Source organism: Ochlerotatus camptorhynchus, unplaced genomic scaffold (assembly GCF_037179485.1).
Source record: "Ochlerotatus camptorhynchus isolate MF236.1 unplaced genomic scaffold, CSIRO-AGI_Acam_v1.1 ptg000316l, whole genome shotgun sequence".
Lineage (NCBI taxonomy): Eukaryota > Metazoa > Arthropoda > Insecta > Diptera > Culicidae > Ochlerotatus > Ochlerotatus camptorhynchus.
The window spans coordinates 2,775,391-2,793,153 of NW_027040804.1; the positions used below are offsets into that span (position 1 = coordinate 2,775,391).

The 17,763-nt window shown below is 37.4% G+C and overlaps 1 protein-coding gene across 4 annotated transcripts in view; it reads right to left on the reverse strand.

The window, feature by feature from the left end:
* nompC (no mechanoreceptor potential C) overlaps nt 1–17,763 on the reverse strand; it is a 227,632-nt gene that overhangs the window by 170,513 nt on the left and 39,356 nt on the right. For all 4 annotated transcript variants that reach the window (XM_065229544.1, XM_065229543.1, XM_065229545.1 and 1 more), the window contains exon 3: nt 13,686–13,787. In XM_065229544.1, coding sequence (XP_065085616.1) covers nt 13,686–13,787 — 102 coding nt within the window. The remainder of the gene's footprint in view (nt 1–13,685; nt 13,788–17,763) is intronic.

Sequence of the window (17,763 nt, forward strand, 5' to 3'; positions counted from 1 at the left end):
GTCCTATCCTGTTTGATTCTCAAAAAAAACGCTCTTGGTAACGTTTTCTTATGTATTTTTTTTTATCACTATCACTGTTAACTTAATACTCTTCATTCCTCAAAACATTTCTTAGAGAAAATTTTACGAAAACTACATTAAATCACTCAAGTTAAAAATTAAAAATTAAAAATTTCGCTTATCGTCTTTCGACCGCAGAATATCTAAATCAAAACATTGTGATGTTCATTATACAGATTTGGCAGAAAAAATCTCCCTTCCTGTTCGTTCCTTATCATCCAAATGCAAAACAACATTGTTGACGTTACTCTTATTGCTATATGCTGTCAAATGAATTTCATGGGCCATAGTTAGGAACATAGAAAAGAAATGTGTCCCTAAAGTTGGGTCCATGATTTACTTGTGAAAACGTTGTTAAACAATTAAAATAAACATAAAATATTCAAACAGTAACTGTGAGTTTTACGTCTAGTGTGTATTATCAGGTAATTCCATTCAATAAATGCCATAATCAGGCCATTTGATGATCGTCAGTGCAACCTTCCCATCTTAACCTTAGAAGTCATGGCGGCTAAAAACTCCGAACAGAGTGATATTCTCAACCAGTTTTATTACTTACGAGAGCTGAAAATGTATTGAAATGTTGTGATATAAATTGATTTGTGTGTGGTACACATTTATCAATCATCAGTGATCAATATTTTCCTTATTTTTTGTGTAATATTCCTTAATTAATTATTTATTTGCGTGATAGGCCGAATGAAAGGACTAGACCCACATTACATACCGTAACCCTACTTAGTGTGGCAGGCGATCTGTGAGTGTGGCAAATTCAGCAAGCCGTACATAAAGACCGGCACCATCAACGGCCAAATATATATAGAAGAATGCCTCCAGAAGTGCCTCTAGAACACTCTGTTTTGACCGGATCTGGCATCGTGCCAGTACGCAAAACCGGTGATCGAGTGGTACGAAGCCAACGCTGATGTTTTCGTGCCGAAGGAGGCAAATCTGCCAAACTCGCCAGAACTTCGCCCAATAGAAAAATTCTGGGCGAATATGAAGAGCAAGCTCCGTAAAACAGGGAAGGTCATCAAAACTGACAAGGATTTGAAGAAAGAGTGGATGAAAGTGTTTAAGAAAGACGTCGCTAGTGTTGCACAGGATTTGATGGGTAGCATTAAGTCCAAGGTGCGAGAATTTAGCCAAAGAGAGGAGGTTGAATAAACCAACTTTGCAAAAACAGAGCTAATATGTGTTTATCTATTCCCTGAGAGTTTGAAAAATATTCCACTTAAAATAAATTTTTGATGATCATTTTTGTAAGTTGCATGTTTTTTCGAGTACAGTCTTCAGGTACGGGTGTTTGTTCACGTTGGTGTTAAAATTAATGGTATTCAGTTAATTGTGATGGCTTTTTTTTTTTACCGCGAGGCCGCTGCAACAAACATTTTCTATACTTAAGGCCTACTTGAAAAGAAAAAAATCTCCACTTTTGCTATTTCGGCATGTCTACATGAAACGCTAGTTTTGAGCATTTCCAGGCCAACCTGCAAAAATAATTAATTTCAAACTCGACCAACTCTGATTTGCATAAAATTTATAAAAAACACAATAGTAGTAATAATTTATTAATTTATTTGGATACACGCGATCAACTGAATTTAGCTATCAGTACTGCATTTGAATAATATAATGCAAAAACAGAACATGAAATAAAGTCCTGTCCAAAGAACTTCTTTAATTACGTAGAAACCAAATTAAAATCTGAAAATTTTCCTTCAATAATGCATCTTGACGAAAATGTCGGTGATAGCTCGGAAAAAACTACAATCTATTTGCAAATTTTTTTCAAGAAATCCATGCGACATTTTCTGAACAATTATTTTGCATTTTTTCCAGAATTTTCAAGGGACATTGGCCTCAATCAACTTCAAGTGCAGGATATTCTGCACGCTTTAAAAAATGTAGACGCCTCAAGCGGTTCTGGACCTGACGGAATTCCTCCAGTATTTATTAAATGTCTAGCAATGGAACTCACTGCTCCATTGTTCTGGATTGTTAATATGTCCCTGGAATCTGGAACCTTAGCAAAAAACTTGGAAAATCTCATTCGTAGTGCCTATCTTTAAATCTGGCCGAAAATCTGACGTACGTAATTATCGTGGTATAGCCATTATCTCTTGCATTCTAAAACTATTCGAGGCAATTGTCAACGAAAAATTATTTCTCCAAATCAAAAATAGAATACTAACATGCAACACGGCTTTTTCAAGGGTCACTCGACCTCGACAAATTTACTTGAATTCATAGACTATTCATTGAATGCAATGGATAATGGAAACCACGTAGAAGCTCTCTATACAGACTTTAGCAAGACATTTGACCGCATAGACATACCAATGCTACTTTTTAAATTGCAAAAAAAAACTGGAATTGAGTCAGGGCTCCTCATATTTAACTAACCGCCAACAAATAATTAAATTCAACGGAAATAAATCGTGTCCAATTCAAGTCACTTCAGGCGTTTCTCAAGGCTCTCATTTGGGACCTCTTCTTTTTATTCTATACGTAAACGACATTTCTTACATTCTCAAAAAAAATATCAAATATACAAATACAAATATCACCCCTGATTCAAATTTTTCATCTATACCTACTCCCCTCGCTGCTAACAATGTTCAACGAGTGTATTGAGCTACCAATGCTACTATTGCAGCTGGTTGAAATCAAAATACTAGACAACATATTTCTAACGGAAATTCTGAAAATGTTGACGTTGGAAGCATTACTGCTCCTAACATTGAATTTTTACAGAAATCGTTAATGGATGTGATAACCGATATGCTAAAAAATAACATCATTTCGATGTTATTCAAACTGGAGTTAAATTAACGAACAATATCGTCATGACTTTGAAATTCAGAAATGGATTTTATATCCTTGAAAATTTTGAATTGGAATACTAAATCTCTTAAAGATTACGATAAGCTATTTAAATTTTTAGAGTCCATAAAGTACATATCGCCGATTGTTCTGCAGGGTATTACACTATTAAATATCCAAACAGCCAAACATGCTTTTTTCAGCAGGAAATCCCTCAACTATTGATTTGGTCTTAACTGATTTATGTCAACTTTGTAGCCAATTGGTTATTCATGCTGACTTCAGTTCTGATCACCTCCCCGTAACTTTTGTAATATCTCATGAATTCATTTCTAATCCCAACAGCTCTACTTTCAATTACCATAGAGCTGATTGGGAGCAACATCGAACATGTATGGAATAAAGCTTCGATCCAAACACATTGCTCCAAACATGAAATTAATTATGCTATTGAATATCTGACTACTTCTTAAGTTGAAGCAAGAGCTGCCTCAGAACCAAAATGGGAGGTTAAATTCAATTCAATTGTAACAAAAGACGATCTTCAGCTTTTGACCCGTCTGAAAAATTATCGAAAGCGGTAATATTAAAGAATACGCAATCCTGTCATGAAAGTTATCTGGAGGGATTTTCAAAAAAAAAAAACAATTAAAAAGCTATTCTCTGTCTGAGGAACAAAACTTTTGAAATTAATTTTGGGGGCAACCCCGGCGTTGTGGTTGGAATCCATACCTCTCACGCCACATAGTCACGAGTTCAAATCTCACCCCCAGACAAGTCACGAATGATCCAAGGGCGTTAAAGCGACTGTAAAAAAATGTTTCGAAATTAGACCCGAGTTGCAAACCGTTTTGGAAACTCACAAAATTTTTGAAAAAAAAAAACCTAAATAGCTTATTCCAGCGTTTAAAGAAGGTTGTTAAATTTTTATCACTAATTCGGAAAAAGCTCATCAACTTGCTAAACAATTCGAGAGTTCCCATAATTTCAGTTTGGGTCTTACTAGTCCTATTGAGAATCAGGTTGCTCGGGATTATCTGAGATTTTCCCTCGGGAAAATATGTTTGATGATTTCTGGAGGACTGATTTGGACGAAGAAAAATCTATAACTATAACATTTCAAAATATGAAAGCTCCAGGTGATGATGGAATTTTCTATAACCTCATCAAAAAACTCCCAGAGAGTACCTTATCTTTCTTGGTCAAATTATTAACAGATGTTTCCATTTGACATACTTTCCTGACAAATGGAAAAATGCAAAAGTTGTTTCAATTTCGAAGTCGGATAAAAAACCAGCTGAAGCTTCTAGCTACCGCCAAATAAGTTTGCTTTCTTCAATAAGTTAACTTTTTGAAAACATTATTTTCAATAGAATGATGCTTCACATCAATACGACCTTAATTTTTGCAGATGAGCAGTTTGGATTTCGCCATGGACATTCAACTACTCATCAGCTCTTAAGAGTTACCAATTTAATTCGTTCAAACAAATCTGAAGGCCACTCAACTGGAGTTGCTCTTTTAGACATATTTAGAAAAAGCATTCGACAGTGTTTGGCATGCAGGTTTGATTGCTCTATTGAAAAAGTTTAATTTTCCACTCTATATTATGAAATTAGTTTAAAATTATTTAACTGATAGAACTCTGCAGGTAAATTATAAAAATTCAAAATCTGAACGACTACCTGTTAGAGCAGGGTAGCATTCTTGGGCCTATATTGTATAACTTTTTCACTTTGGCCCTCCCTGATTTGCCTCAGGGTTGCCACAAATCTTTGTTCGCTGATGACACAGGCATTTCCGCTAAAGGAAGAAGTCTTCGTGTCATTTGCAGCAGACTGCAGAAAAGCTTCCAAAACAGTAGTAGTCACATAGTCACTATGAACATAGTTCCAATTTTTTGGTCAAACCAAGTGAAATATTTAGGGTTGGTACTTTACCAAAAATTAACTTCACATCCTCTTATAAACAGAAAATTCAAACTTTGCCTAAAGAATATAATTCTAATATTTAAAAAAAAAATTTAGACCGGTCATGCTTTACGCTGTGCCAATGTGGTCAAGTTGTTGCACTTCCAGGAAAAAATCACTTCAAAGGATTCAGAACAAAGTTCTGAAGATGATTTTGAAGTTGCCTCCCTGGTACAGTACTACCGAGGTAAATATAATTTCCAATGTTGAGACTTTAGAACAAATGTCCAACAAAATAATTAATAATTTCCGGCAAAAATCGTTGTAATCCTCAATTGCAATGATTATTTAATTCCCTTTATACTTAGATTAGATTTTGTGTTAGTTTTTAGTTTTAAGGTGTAAATTGTTATACTGACATGCAGGTTTAAAAAAAAACCTACTTAAATACTGAATTGCCAAGGCAGGAACTAGAGCTTCCATCCCGGGATGTCCCGGGATGAAAATTCCGGGATTGTGACATTTTCCGGGATTATCGAGTCCCGGGAAAAAAATTTTTAATCCCGGGATCGCGTCAATCCCGTGAAATTTTTTTTATCACTCTTTTACCCCATTAAATATATCTTGGAATATCTGTAGCAGAATCCAGAACTTTCACATCTTATGAAATATATCTATTCCCTTCGTTTGTCATTCATTCTGATTTATCTAAAGTATGGCACACAGACATCACGTTTTGTATATGATCGTTGTACAAGAAGCACTCGTGAAAAATAAGATCTAGCAGTGAAACAAACCGTGAACATTTTTATTAAATTTTATAATCGCGTATCTAGATGGTACATAGTCGAAAATCAGGTTGAGCGTTGTGAGATGTCCATCATTCATAGTTGATCGAAAAACCATTGAAATGCATTGTTAAGATGGCTGGAAGTCGTACTAGTCTAAACTGATGAAAAAAAACTCAGTATTTGCAGTTTTTAGGGTCCTTCCTTAGATTAGCGAGCTGAATCTTGTAAAATGCTTACTCCTTCTGGAGGAACTTCTATATGTCTATCCTGGCTTCCATAGCTCTCCATCGCTGTCATTTGTTACGCACAAAGGCATGTATTACCTTTACCCGTTAGTATGTAATCAATGTAATCCTTATGCACGGCAAAATAGTTTTTACAAATATATTCATGAGAGAAATCATCCACCATAATCAGCATGATCTGTACGGACTATTGTGAAATTTAGCTGACAAACATAACATCACGTCACATTAGGGAATTTCTTAGAGAGACATTCATTTGATTTCAGAGAACTTCATAGAAGTTCGTGGAACTTCATTAAACTTCAGGGACCATCATAGATCTTAAGGATACTTCGTAGAATGTTAAATAATTTCGTGGACGATGATTACGGAACATCGCATGAATTATTTGAAAGTTCAGCAAGCTGGACAGAAATTAAGTTATACCTATCGAAAAATTAAAAGATGTAAGCTATGGAAAAATCTTTGAAGTTCTGGGAACTTCAAAGAAGTTGACGGAATATCCCAGGATTTCGTCGAATATTCTACATATTCAGAGAACTTTATATAGGCTTTGAGTTCATGGAACTGAGTTTAAGTTCAAGAATCTTCGTAAAACTGATATTCACGGATTTACGATGATATCTCTCGATATTATTCAACACTTTTCAACTTAATCAAGTAATGTTCTGAAGATCTGCAACTGTTCAAAAATTCAAACGACATCTTTTAGACATCCTTCCAAGATGGAAGTTTGATTAGAGACTATTTAAAGGATATGCAGTTGGTCCGAGATTTAAAGACCTCTGGATATTTTTCAAGACTTCAGGTTGATCAAGTATTAATGTGAAGATATTCTCCCAAAACTGTACGTTGATCAGGAAGTATTCAAAAGATCTTCAGCTAATCGAATATTTCAGTGAAGTCCTGTGAATATTCAATTGGATCAAGTTTTATTCGGAAATATCCGATTTGGTTACATTATTCATCTTCAACATATTCAGGAATAAGCTTAAAATATGAAGTCCAAAACTTCATTTCTTTAACAAAAATCTTCATATGCTAGCATAAAATTTAAAAAAAAATCCATCGGAAGCCTGCTACAGCTTCCGCATGTCTTGAAACAACTTCACAAATCATGAGATGTCTTCAAAATGTCTGCATGAAAAAAATACCTTCACAGAATTTAAAATGTCTTCAAAATGAAGATATGTCTTTAAATCTAATGTCCCTTGTATTGAAGGAATCTCAATGTTTTTTATCTTTCTTCGAAGGATATGAAACATATGAATATTAAAACAATTTACTATCTTTGATTTCCCGGGATATCAAATAAATATTTCCCAAATCCCGGGATGGTGGAAACCACCGGGAAATGGAAGCTCTAGCAGGAACAATGTAAAAACAGGCTGGTAAGTTACTGTAGTATCCGGAGCACCTAGGTTAAAATGAAATGTAAATTATTTTGAATTTGTAGTAATTCGGATTTCCGAATTTCCTGAAAAATGGCCAGCAAAAGAACTACCGTCTTCTGTTCCTTTGTCACCGCCAACCGTTCCCGCTTGTCCAGGTCCTACCGGACAATGATACCATTCTTATTCGTCACGTACAGAAACAGTTTAGTTTAGTTTTCTTTAGTATCGAGATAAGAAGCCGTTGGCTGGTTCGTCTCTTAGGTTCCGGAAGGGAGCCTCCTTAGTTACAAAAATTGGGATATAGGTGCGAGCCCCTGAATAGCCTCACCTACAATCAGAGTTGCAGTTTTATCAGAGTTGTTGCTGTCATAAGTCATGTGGCGTTGGCGTAGAAATCATCCGTTGGCGTTATCCATTTTAGAAAGTAATGTAGGTCGAGTATTGTCGGTCACCCACGTTCGTATTCAAGTGAGAAGCTAAGGTGGTTCTTTATCGGGGGCTGGTAAAAATTGTGATCGGGTTCAATGGGTCCAATGGGTAAATGTTAAATATATTCCAGTAGCATGGCTTCTCTGAGGTAACCGAGTTATGCCGCGGTTTTGGTCGGGTCCTCACATTGGGGGCAGTGGCATATGATGTACAGTCAGGAATCCTTATTGCCGGATTCCTTATTGCCGGGCTATCCGCGCTTATGGGATTATTAATAATAGGGGCTGTGGTGGATTATCTCATTTGTTTCAATATAGTTGTTGTACTGGGATAGACCAACAAACCTGTTGCATTGGATTCAGGTTTAATTTGGAACTACGCCGTTGGAGGCGCTTCACTTTTATGTTTCTTATGACGGGCGCTATAATATATGGATCTTAGGTCCAACATAGAATATTTCGTGATCCTGGTCATATAGAAGGTTACTGTGTTCAGAAAAGTTATCCAGGTGATCATGTCCTTTTGTAAAGTGTTCATATTAGTTCAGAACTCTCTCACTACCTGTGCTAGTGTGTATTTGAACTTCCTATATAAACTGTATCTCGAGAACCTGGTCATATAGAACGTTGCTGTCTTGAGCAAAGTTGTTCAGGTGACGAAGTTCTTTCAGATGGTGGTCATATAATTTAACAACTCTCTCGCTACGTGGCGCTAGTGTGCACATGATCTTCCTTAATATGTTATGTCTGGAAAGATTGTCCATAAAAGATGTTACTGCGCATACTCTCCGATACCTATATTGTAGGGTATTAGACAGTTTTTCTTGAACTGATGGCCACCATATTGGATTCCAAAATTGCGTCTGGCATCGATTTCCAGCCTCTACACGTCGTTCCCTTTCCAAAAATACCCATATTGTAGGGTATTTGACAGTTTTTCTTGAATCGATGACCGCCATCTTGGATTTTAAAATGGCGTCCGAAATCGATTGACATCCTCTCTACACGTCATCCCTATTCCGTTTCGTGTCGCATTGCACAGTAACATCTTTTATGGACAAGCTCTCCAGACATAACATATTAAGGAAGTTCATGTGCACACTAGCGCCGCGTAGTGAGAGAGTTTTTAGATAATATGACCGAAACCAACCGAAAGGACTTGATCACCTGAACAACTTTGCTCAAGACAACAACGTTCTATATGGCCAGGCTCTCGAGATACAGTTTATGTAGGAAGTTCACATGCACACTAGCACTGCATAGTGATAGAGTTCTGAAATAATATGGCCACCATCGCCCGTTATAGCGCCCGTTATAAGTAACATAAAAGTGAAGCCAATTAAACCTGAATCCAATGACACAGGCTTGTTGGTCTATCCCAGTACAACAACTTTGTCGAAGACAGTACCCAACAAACAATTCAGAGTCACAAATAAGCATATATATTGAATAAATGCTGAATAACAACCAATGCTGAACAAAACGAGTTGTCGAGTTATGTGCTGAAAAAGCTCATTGAGATCCATAGATGCACTTTTACTCCACTGTTTGCTCTGTTCTGATTAATTTACTTATTAAAAGCTGTAAAAGCGTTTAATGACTTCCCAATTCAACGCCAAAAGTATGATCTAATAACAAACTGAATATGTGTAATTTGTACATACATTGAAACTTTAATTCGACTATTCTCAAGTGATTTAATAACATGCTTTATTAGACGTCTAATAAATGTTCTCTAGCTCCAATATTAGATTTCATTGCATTGCTTTACAATATTGCTGAATTAAGGTGAATACATTCAGCATAATAGCTCTTATATCACTATGCGTCCATGTTGTAATCACATGATTTGTAAATGCTTTATAAACGACATAGTAGATTCATTATTCGACAACCTGGGTTCAGTTTTACTACAAGACGAAATCAGTAGAGTCGTGGATACCGTTTCCGCTTTCCAAGTAGAAGGTCGTGAGTTTAATCCCCAGGCTCAATTTTTTTTTATTCGTGTTCTACGTCTAATTAATTTAAATAGTAAACATCGATCACAAGACTCATGACAATGAATGCATTGATCTAGTTTAAAATATAACAGAGCATCCTTTCTTTTGACTTGGAGAGGTGAATAAGTAACATTGGTCTCTTTTTTAAAACAACGATGAATGATTTAATCATTCCCACATGGCATTGAAGGTTCTAGAGTTGCGATCGAGAGTGCTGACAGGTATTTACTTTCAAGCAAGCTTTTATTGATTATTGAGTTGCCCATATAATGAGTTCTAGGATAGCTCAGATGACAAGTCAAGCGGCTGGTTATCGGAAGGTACATGGTTCTCGAATCCCATGCAACGACATATGTATAAGTATTTAATAAATTTTCTAATATCTGTGTGATGCGAGCCATGTCAGAAATAATGAAAATAATCACATAAGGAAACACACCCTTCCCTGTCCCCGTCCCCCTTATTTTCGGGTTAATTTTTTTTTCACAGTTGAATAATCGTTTAATAAATGTATACACGGAAAAAAAAATCCGATTCCATTTTCATGAATAAAAATTCATGAAATGAAAAAAACTTGCCATCCCATGAAATCGTAACAATGATTCAAGATTTCGTCATAGAAATTCGTGATTTCATAATGCAGTGGAATCAAGAACGCTACAAGCGTTACACGTACTTGGCAAACCGTGTTCATAAACCGCACTAAATAGGTATCTCTTATACGCCTTTTGTATTACAACTTATACAATTACTGAGAGTCTATTGGTCAAAGTATGAGTTAAATGATCTCAAGGTTCTTGGTTCGAATCCAGTCTGATGTTTTGTTTGATTATTTTTACATTTTTTGGTTAAAAGTTAAACCCATGAATTTGCCTCATGATTTCAACTCGGATGATTCATGATTTTAGGAATGTTTGCTGCGTTACGCAAAAGTTGCTCATGATATCATGAATATTATTCATGGTGTATTTTCATAACATAAAAAATACGGTGTGTTCATGAAATTATAAGTCATTTTTCTCATTTAGGAGATCGGATTTTTTCCCGTGTAATAATGTCTCATTAAACGTTACTTCACATAAGAATCAAGCGTATACAGAGCATAACTGTTATAAGGAAGCAGTGATGTCTAATAAACTCTGTTACAACTCATATAAGTCGAATAAAAGCTTCTCGACATACCTTATACAACAGCAAGTAGTTCAATGTTGTGGTTGAATACACGGGAAAAAATCCGATCTCCGAAATGAGATAAATGACTCATGATTTCATGAACACAGCGTATTTTCATGTTATGAAAATACACCATGAATAATATTCATGATATCATGAGCAACTTTTGCGTAACGCAGCAAACATTTCCAAAATCATGAGTTGAAATCATGAGCTAAATTCATGGGTTTAACTTTTAACCAAAAAATGTTAAAAAATAAAATAAAGCATTACACTGGATTCGAACGAAGAACCTTAAGATCATTAAATCCATACTTTGAACACTAGACTATCAGTACAGACAAAAGGTGTATAAGAGATACATATATAGTGTGGTTTATGAACACGGTTTGCCAAGTACGTGTAACGCTTGTAGCGGTCTTGATTCCACTGCATTATGAAATCATGAATTTCCATGGCGAAATCATGAATCATTGTTACGATTTCATGGGATGGCAGGTTTTTTTCATTTCATGATTTCTTATTCATGAAAATGGAATCGGATTTGTTTCCGTGTAAATTTTCCAGATTTGTGTGAACAAAGCCTGAACAGAAGTTATTATTAAAAATATTACAAGTACTATTAAGCATGCAGTTGAATAAAATGGCCAAGAAGTCGTTTCTTCAAAAGACGATTGTTTGTTGGGTATAGCTCTATATATTGAAACAAACGAGATTCGTTATCCACACCCCCGTTACCCCGGCAATAAGGATTCCTGACTGTACTCTACCGTGTGTGGAACATGCTAGATGTCACAGATCCTGCGGAAATGACCGTTTCCGGAGAAGTTCTTAGACGAGACATCACGATCTGAATTCGGTGTTCTCGTGGGTCCTTCCACTTATGTGTGAACTCCTTGATCTGTTGGATGAAAGTATCCCTTGAACGAAGCCAATCAGCTGACCAGGAGTCTCAGATCACTTTTGGAACCCAGTGTTTTAAATCCTTCGCTGGGACGTCCCGGGTGAGAAACAGATCATTGTCGGTCAAACACAGATACGTCGGCGACAAAGCTGTCGAATACAATTGATTTAGAGATATTGTTGAAATATACATTTTTAATTTAATTCAAACATAAATATTTTACTGAGGCATAACATCTCTGATCACGTCGGAAGTAAATTCGTTGGTCCCCGGTTCATGAGTTGATGAGTCGATAGGTAGGATCTAGGTGTTGCCTCCCTGGCGTCGGTAGCATTGGTACTCAGTACGGAAAACAAGATCGACGGAAAACAAATCAAAGAAACAAAAATATTCCATGCTTTCCATTAACTTTGAATAATTCATATGTCTATTTAAATGAACAAAATTTGTATCCGTGGGGGGCTAGGCTTATATTGCATCCCGTAGCCCCATGTGGTTTCCTTATATGCAGTCTGTATTATGCACATATATGGAGGGATAACTGTACATTTTTTACCTTGATTTGTTTTCCATCGATCTTGTTTTCCGTGCTGAGCACCAATGCTACCGACGCCAGGGAGGCAGCTCCCACACCTGGACCCTACCTATCGACCCATCAAACTCATGGCTTTACTTCCCTTGCGAAGGAAGGCGTGATCAGAGATGTTATGCCTCAGAACATCCCGGTGGCGCCGACTGGGATTGAACCCAGGCCTGCTGGGGTGAGAGGCAATCACGCTTACCACTACACCACCGGCGCTGCTAACTGTACATTAGTATGCACAGAAGCACTGAATAGTGCGTTTTTTTCCTCTGTTCGGGCCTTAAATCTATGTGACCAGTAATTTGATCTATTATAGTATATCCCGTCTCCTTAGTTTAGTGTACTATTGAGAAGTTATGAATTCGATTTTGACACAGGTGTCATTTTTGCCTTCATTGCAAGGAATGGATTCTTATAGAAACGTCACGCTATTTATACCCTTCGAAGAGTGAGAGCACCCACCAAAAGCGTGCTCCTTTATCATAGTGAGATAGTTCAGAGTCTAGCATTCTAAGGGCCTTTATCAGTTGAACGACTTTGGAAGATAGCATCTTCTTACACAGTTAGGATATTAAGATATTGCAGCATATGCAGGAAGATCATATGAACGCTAGCGACATGAGAGAATTCTGAATTAATCTGTATAACATCTGAAAAACTTTGATGAAGACGGTAACATTCCAATTTCACGAGCTATTCCGCACTGGAAATCTAATGAACTCACAACGTTTTCTGTTTAACGGTAAATTTTGTTCGCATTAAAAGTGGTACATGTTCATCAGACACAAACAAATTTCAAGTTTTTCTGCAAGCTTTCGTTATTTGTTGAATGATTATATTTATGAAACTCCTTTGCGATGTATTTATGCAATTTAATTGAGAAAATTGATGTATTTTTTTTATTATTATTATTAGAGTATATTGAATAAGAGCGTCTTCTGAAAAATTTACTCTAGTGAACATTTACCATTTTTGCTCGCAACGGTTTATATATAAACGTGAATGCGGCTCTGCTAAGGAGAATTCCAGAATGCAATTCGTCCAATATCATAATTTTCTAACGCTAACTCACTGTTACGTTTTATATTCATATTTAGATACCTGGAAAAACGTTTTTCATGCCTAGAACATATCAATACTCACCATCAGGAACAATGGATGACCCAAATACCTATATGTAGAGTTGTATATAGCTCACCAATCATCGATACCAATTAACTTTTCACCTTACTTTAACTCGCCGCAGGATTCGGTTCCGGGTTTCCGTTTTTACCGGATATAATCAAGCTGAGTGGTTTATAAAACGAGGAATATTAAAATACGCCATATGTATCTAATAACGGATCTGCAATCAAATACGGTCGTACTTACCCCGCCCATCGAGTATGGATCGACGCCACGCTTATTTAAAAGTAATTTAACTACATCTTCTCTAGAGAACATGGAAGCAATATGTATCACATTGTAATTGTCCTGAAACGATAGAAAATAGGAGTGTGAATATCAGCTCAAGCATATCGTGGGAGAAGTTAGCTTCCGATGATGATTAGGCCCTTTTCTGTTATTTAGTTACGATGATTAATGATTCTGTATGACGCGAGGAATCTATTTCCGTATTTGCATGGAACACCGTTTTCGGTTTTTGCCTGCCACGCGGAACTAACTCATTATCAAATTCATAAGCTGATTGGATTTTCGCTACAACATAACAACAAAACACACCCTATCATTAAGCAATAACATGCACATTTGCGTCGAACAACAGCAGCAGGTTGGCGAAGGTTACATCCTATGGAGATGATGTCCGATACCGTTAGAAGTAATAATATTATGTACATGCAAAAGTGACGTCCGACGGGATGATGAAGGCTAGGCTTTTGAATAATGTGAAGTAGAAAGTTAGGTTATTAGGTCACTTGGTTTGAATTTGATTGCATAAACCGGATGTGGCATGTGGAAAAACAGTCGAGACGACCTTCGGGAGTAAACAAAAAAGGGTGCATATTTATAGATGATTTATTCACACTAACAGCTACAACTTTTGTTGACAAAAATATGGGTTGATGCTAAAAGATATCACCCAAAAGTACAAACAACTTCCTAAAATTGGAACTCACTGATCATCTGAAAATTATCGTTCGTACCTGAAACCGTCAGCCCACTCCTTAAAAATTTCCATTAAATATAAAACCTTGTACACGTGTACCCGAACCTATTCTTCGTACGAGCTTTATCACAAGGTGTGGCCATAAGCACTCGCAAACATGCAATTTTCTAAAGAAACATCTAGCCCTCCACTCCCTTTTCTTCAGCAAAGAACCCCACTCATTGCTGGCTGCTTATCGCGATGAATGTGCACAGCAAAGAAAATGAATTAGAGAATCATGCACTGCATGCACTGCCCAAGGAAGCCAGGACGGCACCACGTCCACCGGTTCCACACCCAACAACTGACCGATTGACCCTGACCCGAAAGGCGACGAGAGTCAACAAGCAGTCAGTGCTTCTTCGGTAGGAAGATTTTTCTTTAATAAGAAAATTCCACAGGTTAAATGTTAAAGTACCATTACTGCGATCCGCGTAATAGTATGCAGCAACAGATAGCGATCTAATTTTTCAGCAACCAAGACAAATAGTTTGGGAGGGGGATTTAAATGGCGAAAAAAAATAAAACAACGCAGATGAGTGGTTATTTATTGTTGCAGCATTGCTATTAAATTTAAATATATTTTGGAGATAAATGTTGAATTCAAACGAAATTTGATAAAGTGCTATTTATCGTGCAAGTAACTGCTTCCGTCTTGGAACGGAAGCAAACTCAAGTAAGAACTCGATTCAGATAAAGTATTCCTTTGTTCTAGTGAAGAAGTGAAATCACCAACAACCAACTAATGAACACATCAAACGATTCAACAATTACAACCCTTGCCAACTGGGAAAACTTCGCTTGAGGGAGACTTGGACAGAGAAAGGGTTACAATTGCGGTCAAGCAATTTAACTGCCAAGTGGTGTGGTGCCATGCCAAACCAAAGCAAAGCGTAAAGTAAGGTGAAAATAAAAATAGCAACAATCAGTAGTTCAAAGCGTAGGGTCACCCGAAGAAAAACGACAGCATTAATGTGGAAGGAAGCAAATCAAAGCGCCTCTGCACGCAAAACTTGTTGCTTCCTTCCAGAAGCTCAAACTCAGGGGCGATGACGACGACGATGATGATGATTCCGACGGCTGTGCGAATATGCTTTGAATAAATAGGGTTGATGATGATGATGATGATGATGATGGGTGGTATAGCATTTTCCAGCTTCAGGTGCGCCGCCCCCATCCCATCGACCGTCGTTGTTTGATGGTGTTGATGAAACAAACAGGTGTAAATGAGGTTGTCCTTTTCTGACACCTTGAAGAAGGCTGCTTCCAGTGGAGCTCCCTCCCACTGCGACCCTGCCGCCAGCGGCTGAACACGTGCAACGTTGATTTCCACGCACCTGACTGGAAGTGGAAATTGTTCTTGGAAAGTGTTTGTTTACCTTTGGTGGTGGTGAAGTAGTGTTGGGTTGCAATTGCCATAAATCTTCAGGTGCATACGACGTTGATAGGGGCAGGTTATCTTTCAGGATATTCAATCGATGACGATAGTGGCTGCAATTGGTTTTGTTCTGTTCTACAGTAACTGTGAATAAAATGGCTAATGATTTTCTTACGAGCAAACATAAGAAGGATATCTCACGATGCCCAGAGAAGTAAGGTTTGACCCAAGTAGTGTTTCCATTTATCGGCAATTTTTGACTACCCGGGAATCGGGGAACAGTCAATGGCTCTTCCTGGGAGTTACCGGGAATTGGGAATTTTTTTTATCCGGTGACCAATCTTTACCCAAGTTACTTAAAAGAATTGGAACTTCATCTGGCTTTGCACGAAAGTTTCTTCCAACATCAACATCGCCTGAAAAATTCTTCCATCTTTTCCCGGAAGGGTGTATTCGATAAAAATGGCACACACATATTTACTACTTTAAATTTTCAGGGAATGAAAAACTACTAATGAGTTATGGTTTACAAAATTTGGTTTATTCGATTTCGTTTCCCATCCCGTATGTCCGCACCTTCCTTTTCACTTCACCCATTAAATTTTGGATAACCGATTTTCTCAGGGTTTTTTTTTGTTTTACCAAAATTTTCTTCAACTTCAGCTCTGTTTTAATGGTTTTGGGAGGTTTGCGAGGTTCCGTCTTCATAATTGCCCAGAATTTTTCATTTGGGCGAACTTCAGGTGAATTTGATGGGTTCATATCATACAAAATTGACTTCGTTTCGAGCGTAGTGATAGGATGCTAGATCAAGCCAAAACAGAGTTGATCCTTTATGCTTCCTTATGAATGGTAAGAGATGCTTCTTAAGGCACTCTTCCGTTTAAATCGCACCGTTGATTGTTCCGGAAGTGATGAAAGGGAGTGCTTATTTCACTACATCCGCAAATCGCCTGCCAGATCAGGAACTTCATAGTAAATTTAGATAATTTATATTTTCGAACAACCTCCGGAACATCGAACTTGGCAACGAAATATTCTTGGCCAGGAAGTAGACGAAGTCGGTTTTGACGTATGTTTCGTCATCCATCACGATGCAACACGATTTGGTGAGCAACTTCGTGTAAAGTTTCGGGGCGCGGGTTTTCGCAGTGATGTTTTGCTTTCCATTCCGGTTTGGGGCTTTTTACACCTTGTAAACATGTAACCCAGCACGCTTCATGGTTTTCTGCACAAAACCGACTGACACCTTGGAATTTTTAGCGACATCTCGAATTGACATGTTTGGACCATTTTATTCAACCCCCTGCAATGCGATTCAGTTCTTGAAACTGCTGAAAACATCAGCAGCACTGGTGATCCATATCATATTTAAGCTCCAACCATGTAGCATTAAATGTGGCAAGGTGGCAACCATTCTTACTTCCCCGAAATGGACAATTAAAAAATGATTTAGTTGTTTTCGAATTAACGAGCACAATTTGAGTGAATCATGTTTTCCTATAACGTTATCTAGAAAGCTCTATATATTTTCCGCAACGCGGTGCATCATGTACCAAGCTTAATCATAGAGGAAAAGGAGGAGCTGTCAAATTAGCACCAGAGCACCAGACAAATTTGGCTTCACTAGAGTTGTTCGCAGATGACAGGCGTTGCAGTCCTATGACTTTAGTGTCCATTGAACCAGTTTTACGACCACTCTCTTACTTCCTTCGGGCACTCAAATGCTCCTTGACACAGTTGTATTTGCAATTCCAAGCTTTTTAGTGATCCATCAGTGGAACGCCTCTGGATTTTCATTGTAAAGCTGGGTTTAGACTAGACAAGTCAAATGGTCAACTCAGTTGAATTCAATTGGCTTGAAAAGTTGAGCCTGGTTCAACTTTTTTCAATTCAAGTGAGTAGATCAAGTCAGTCGAATGGCA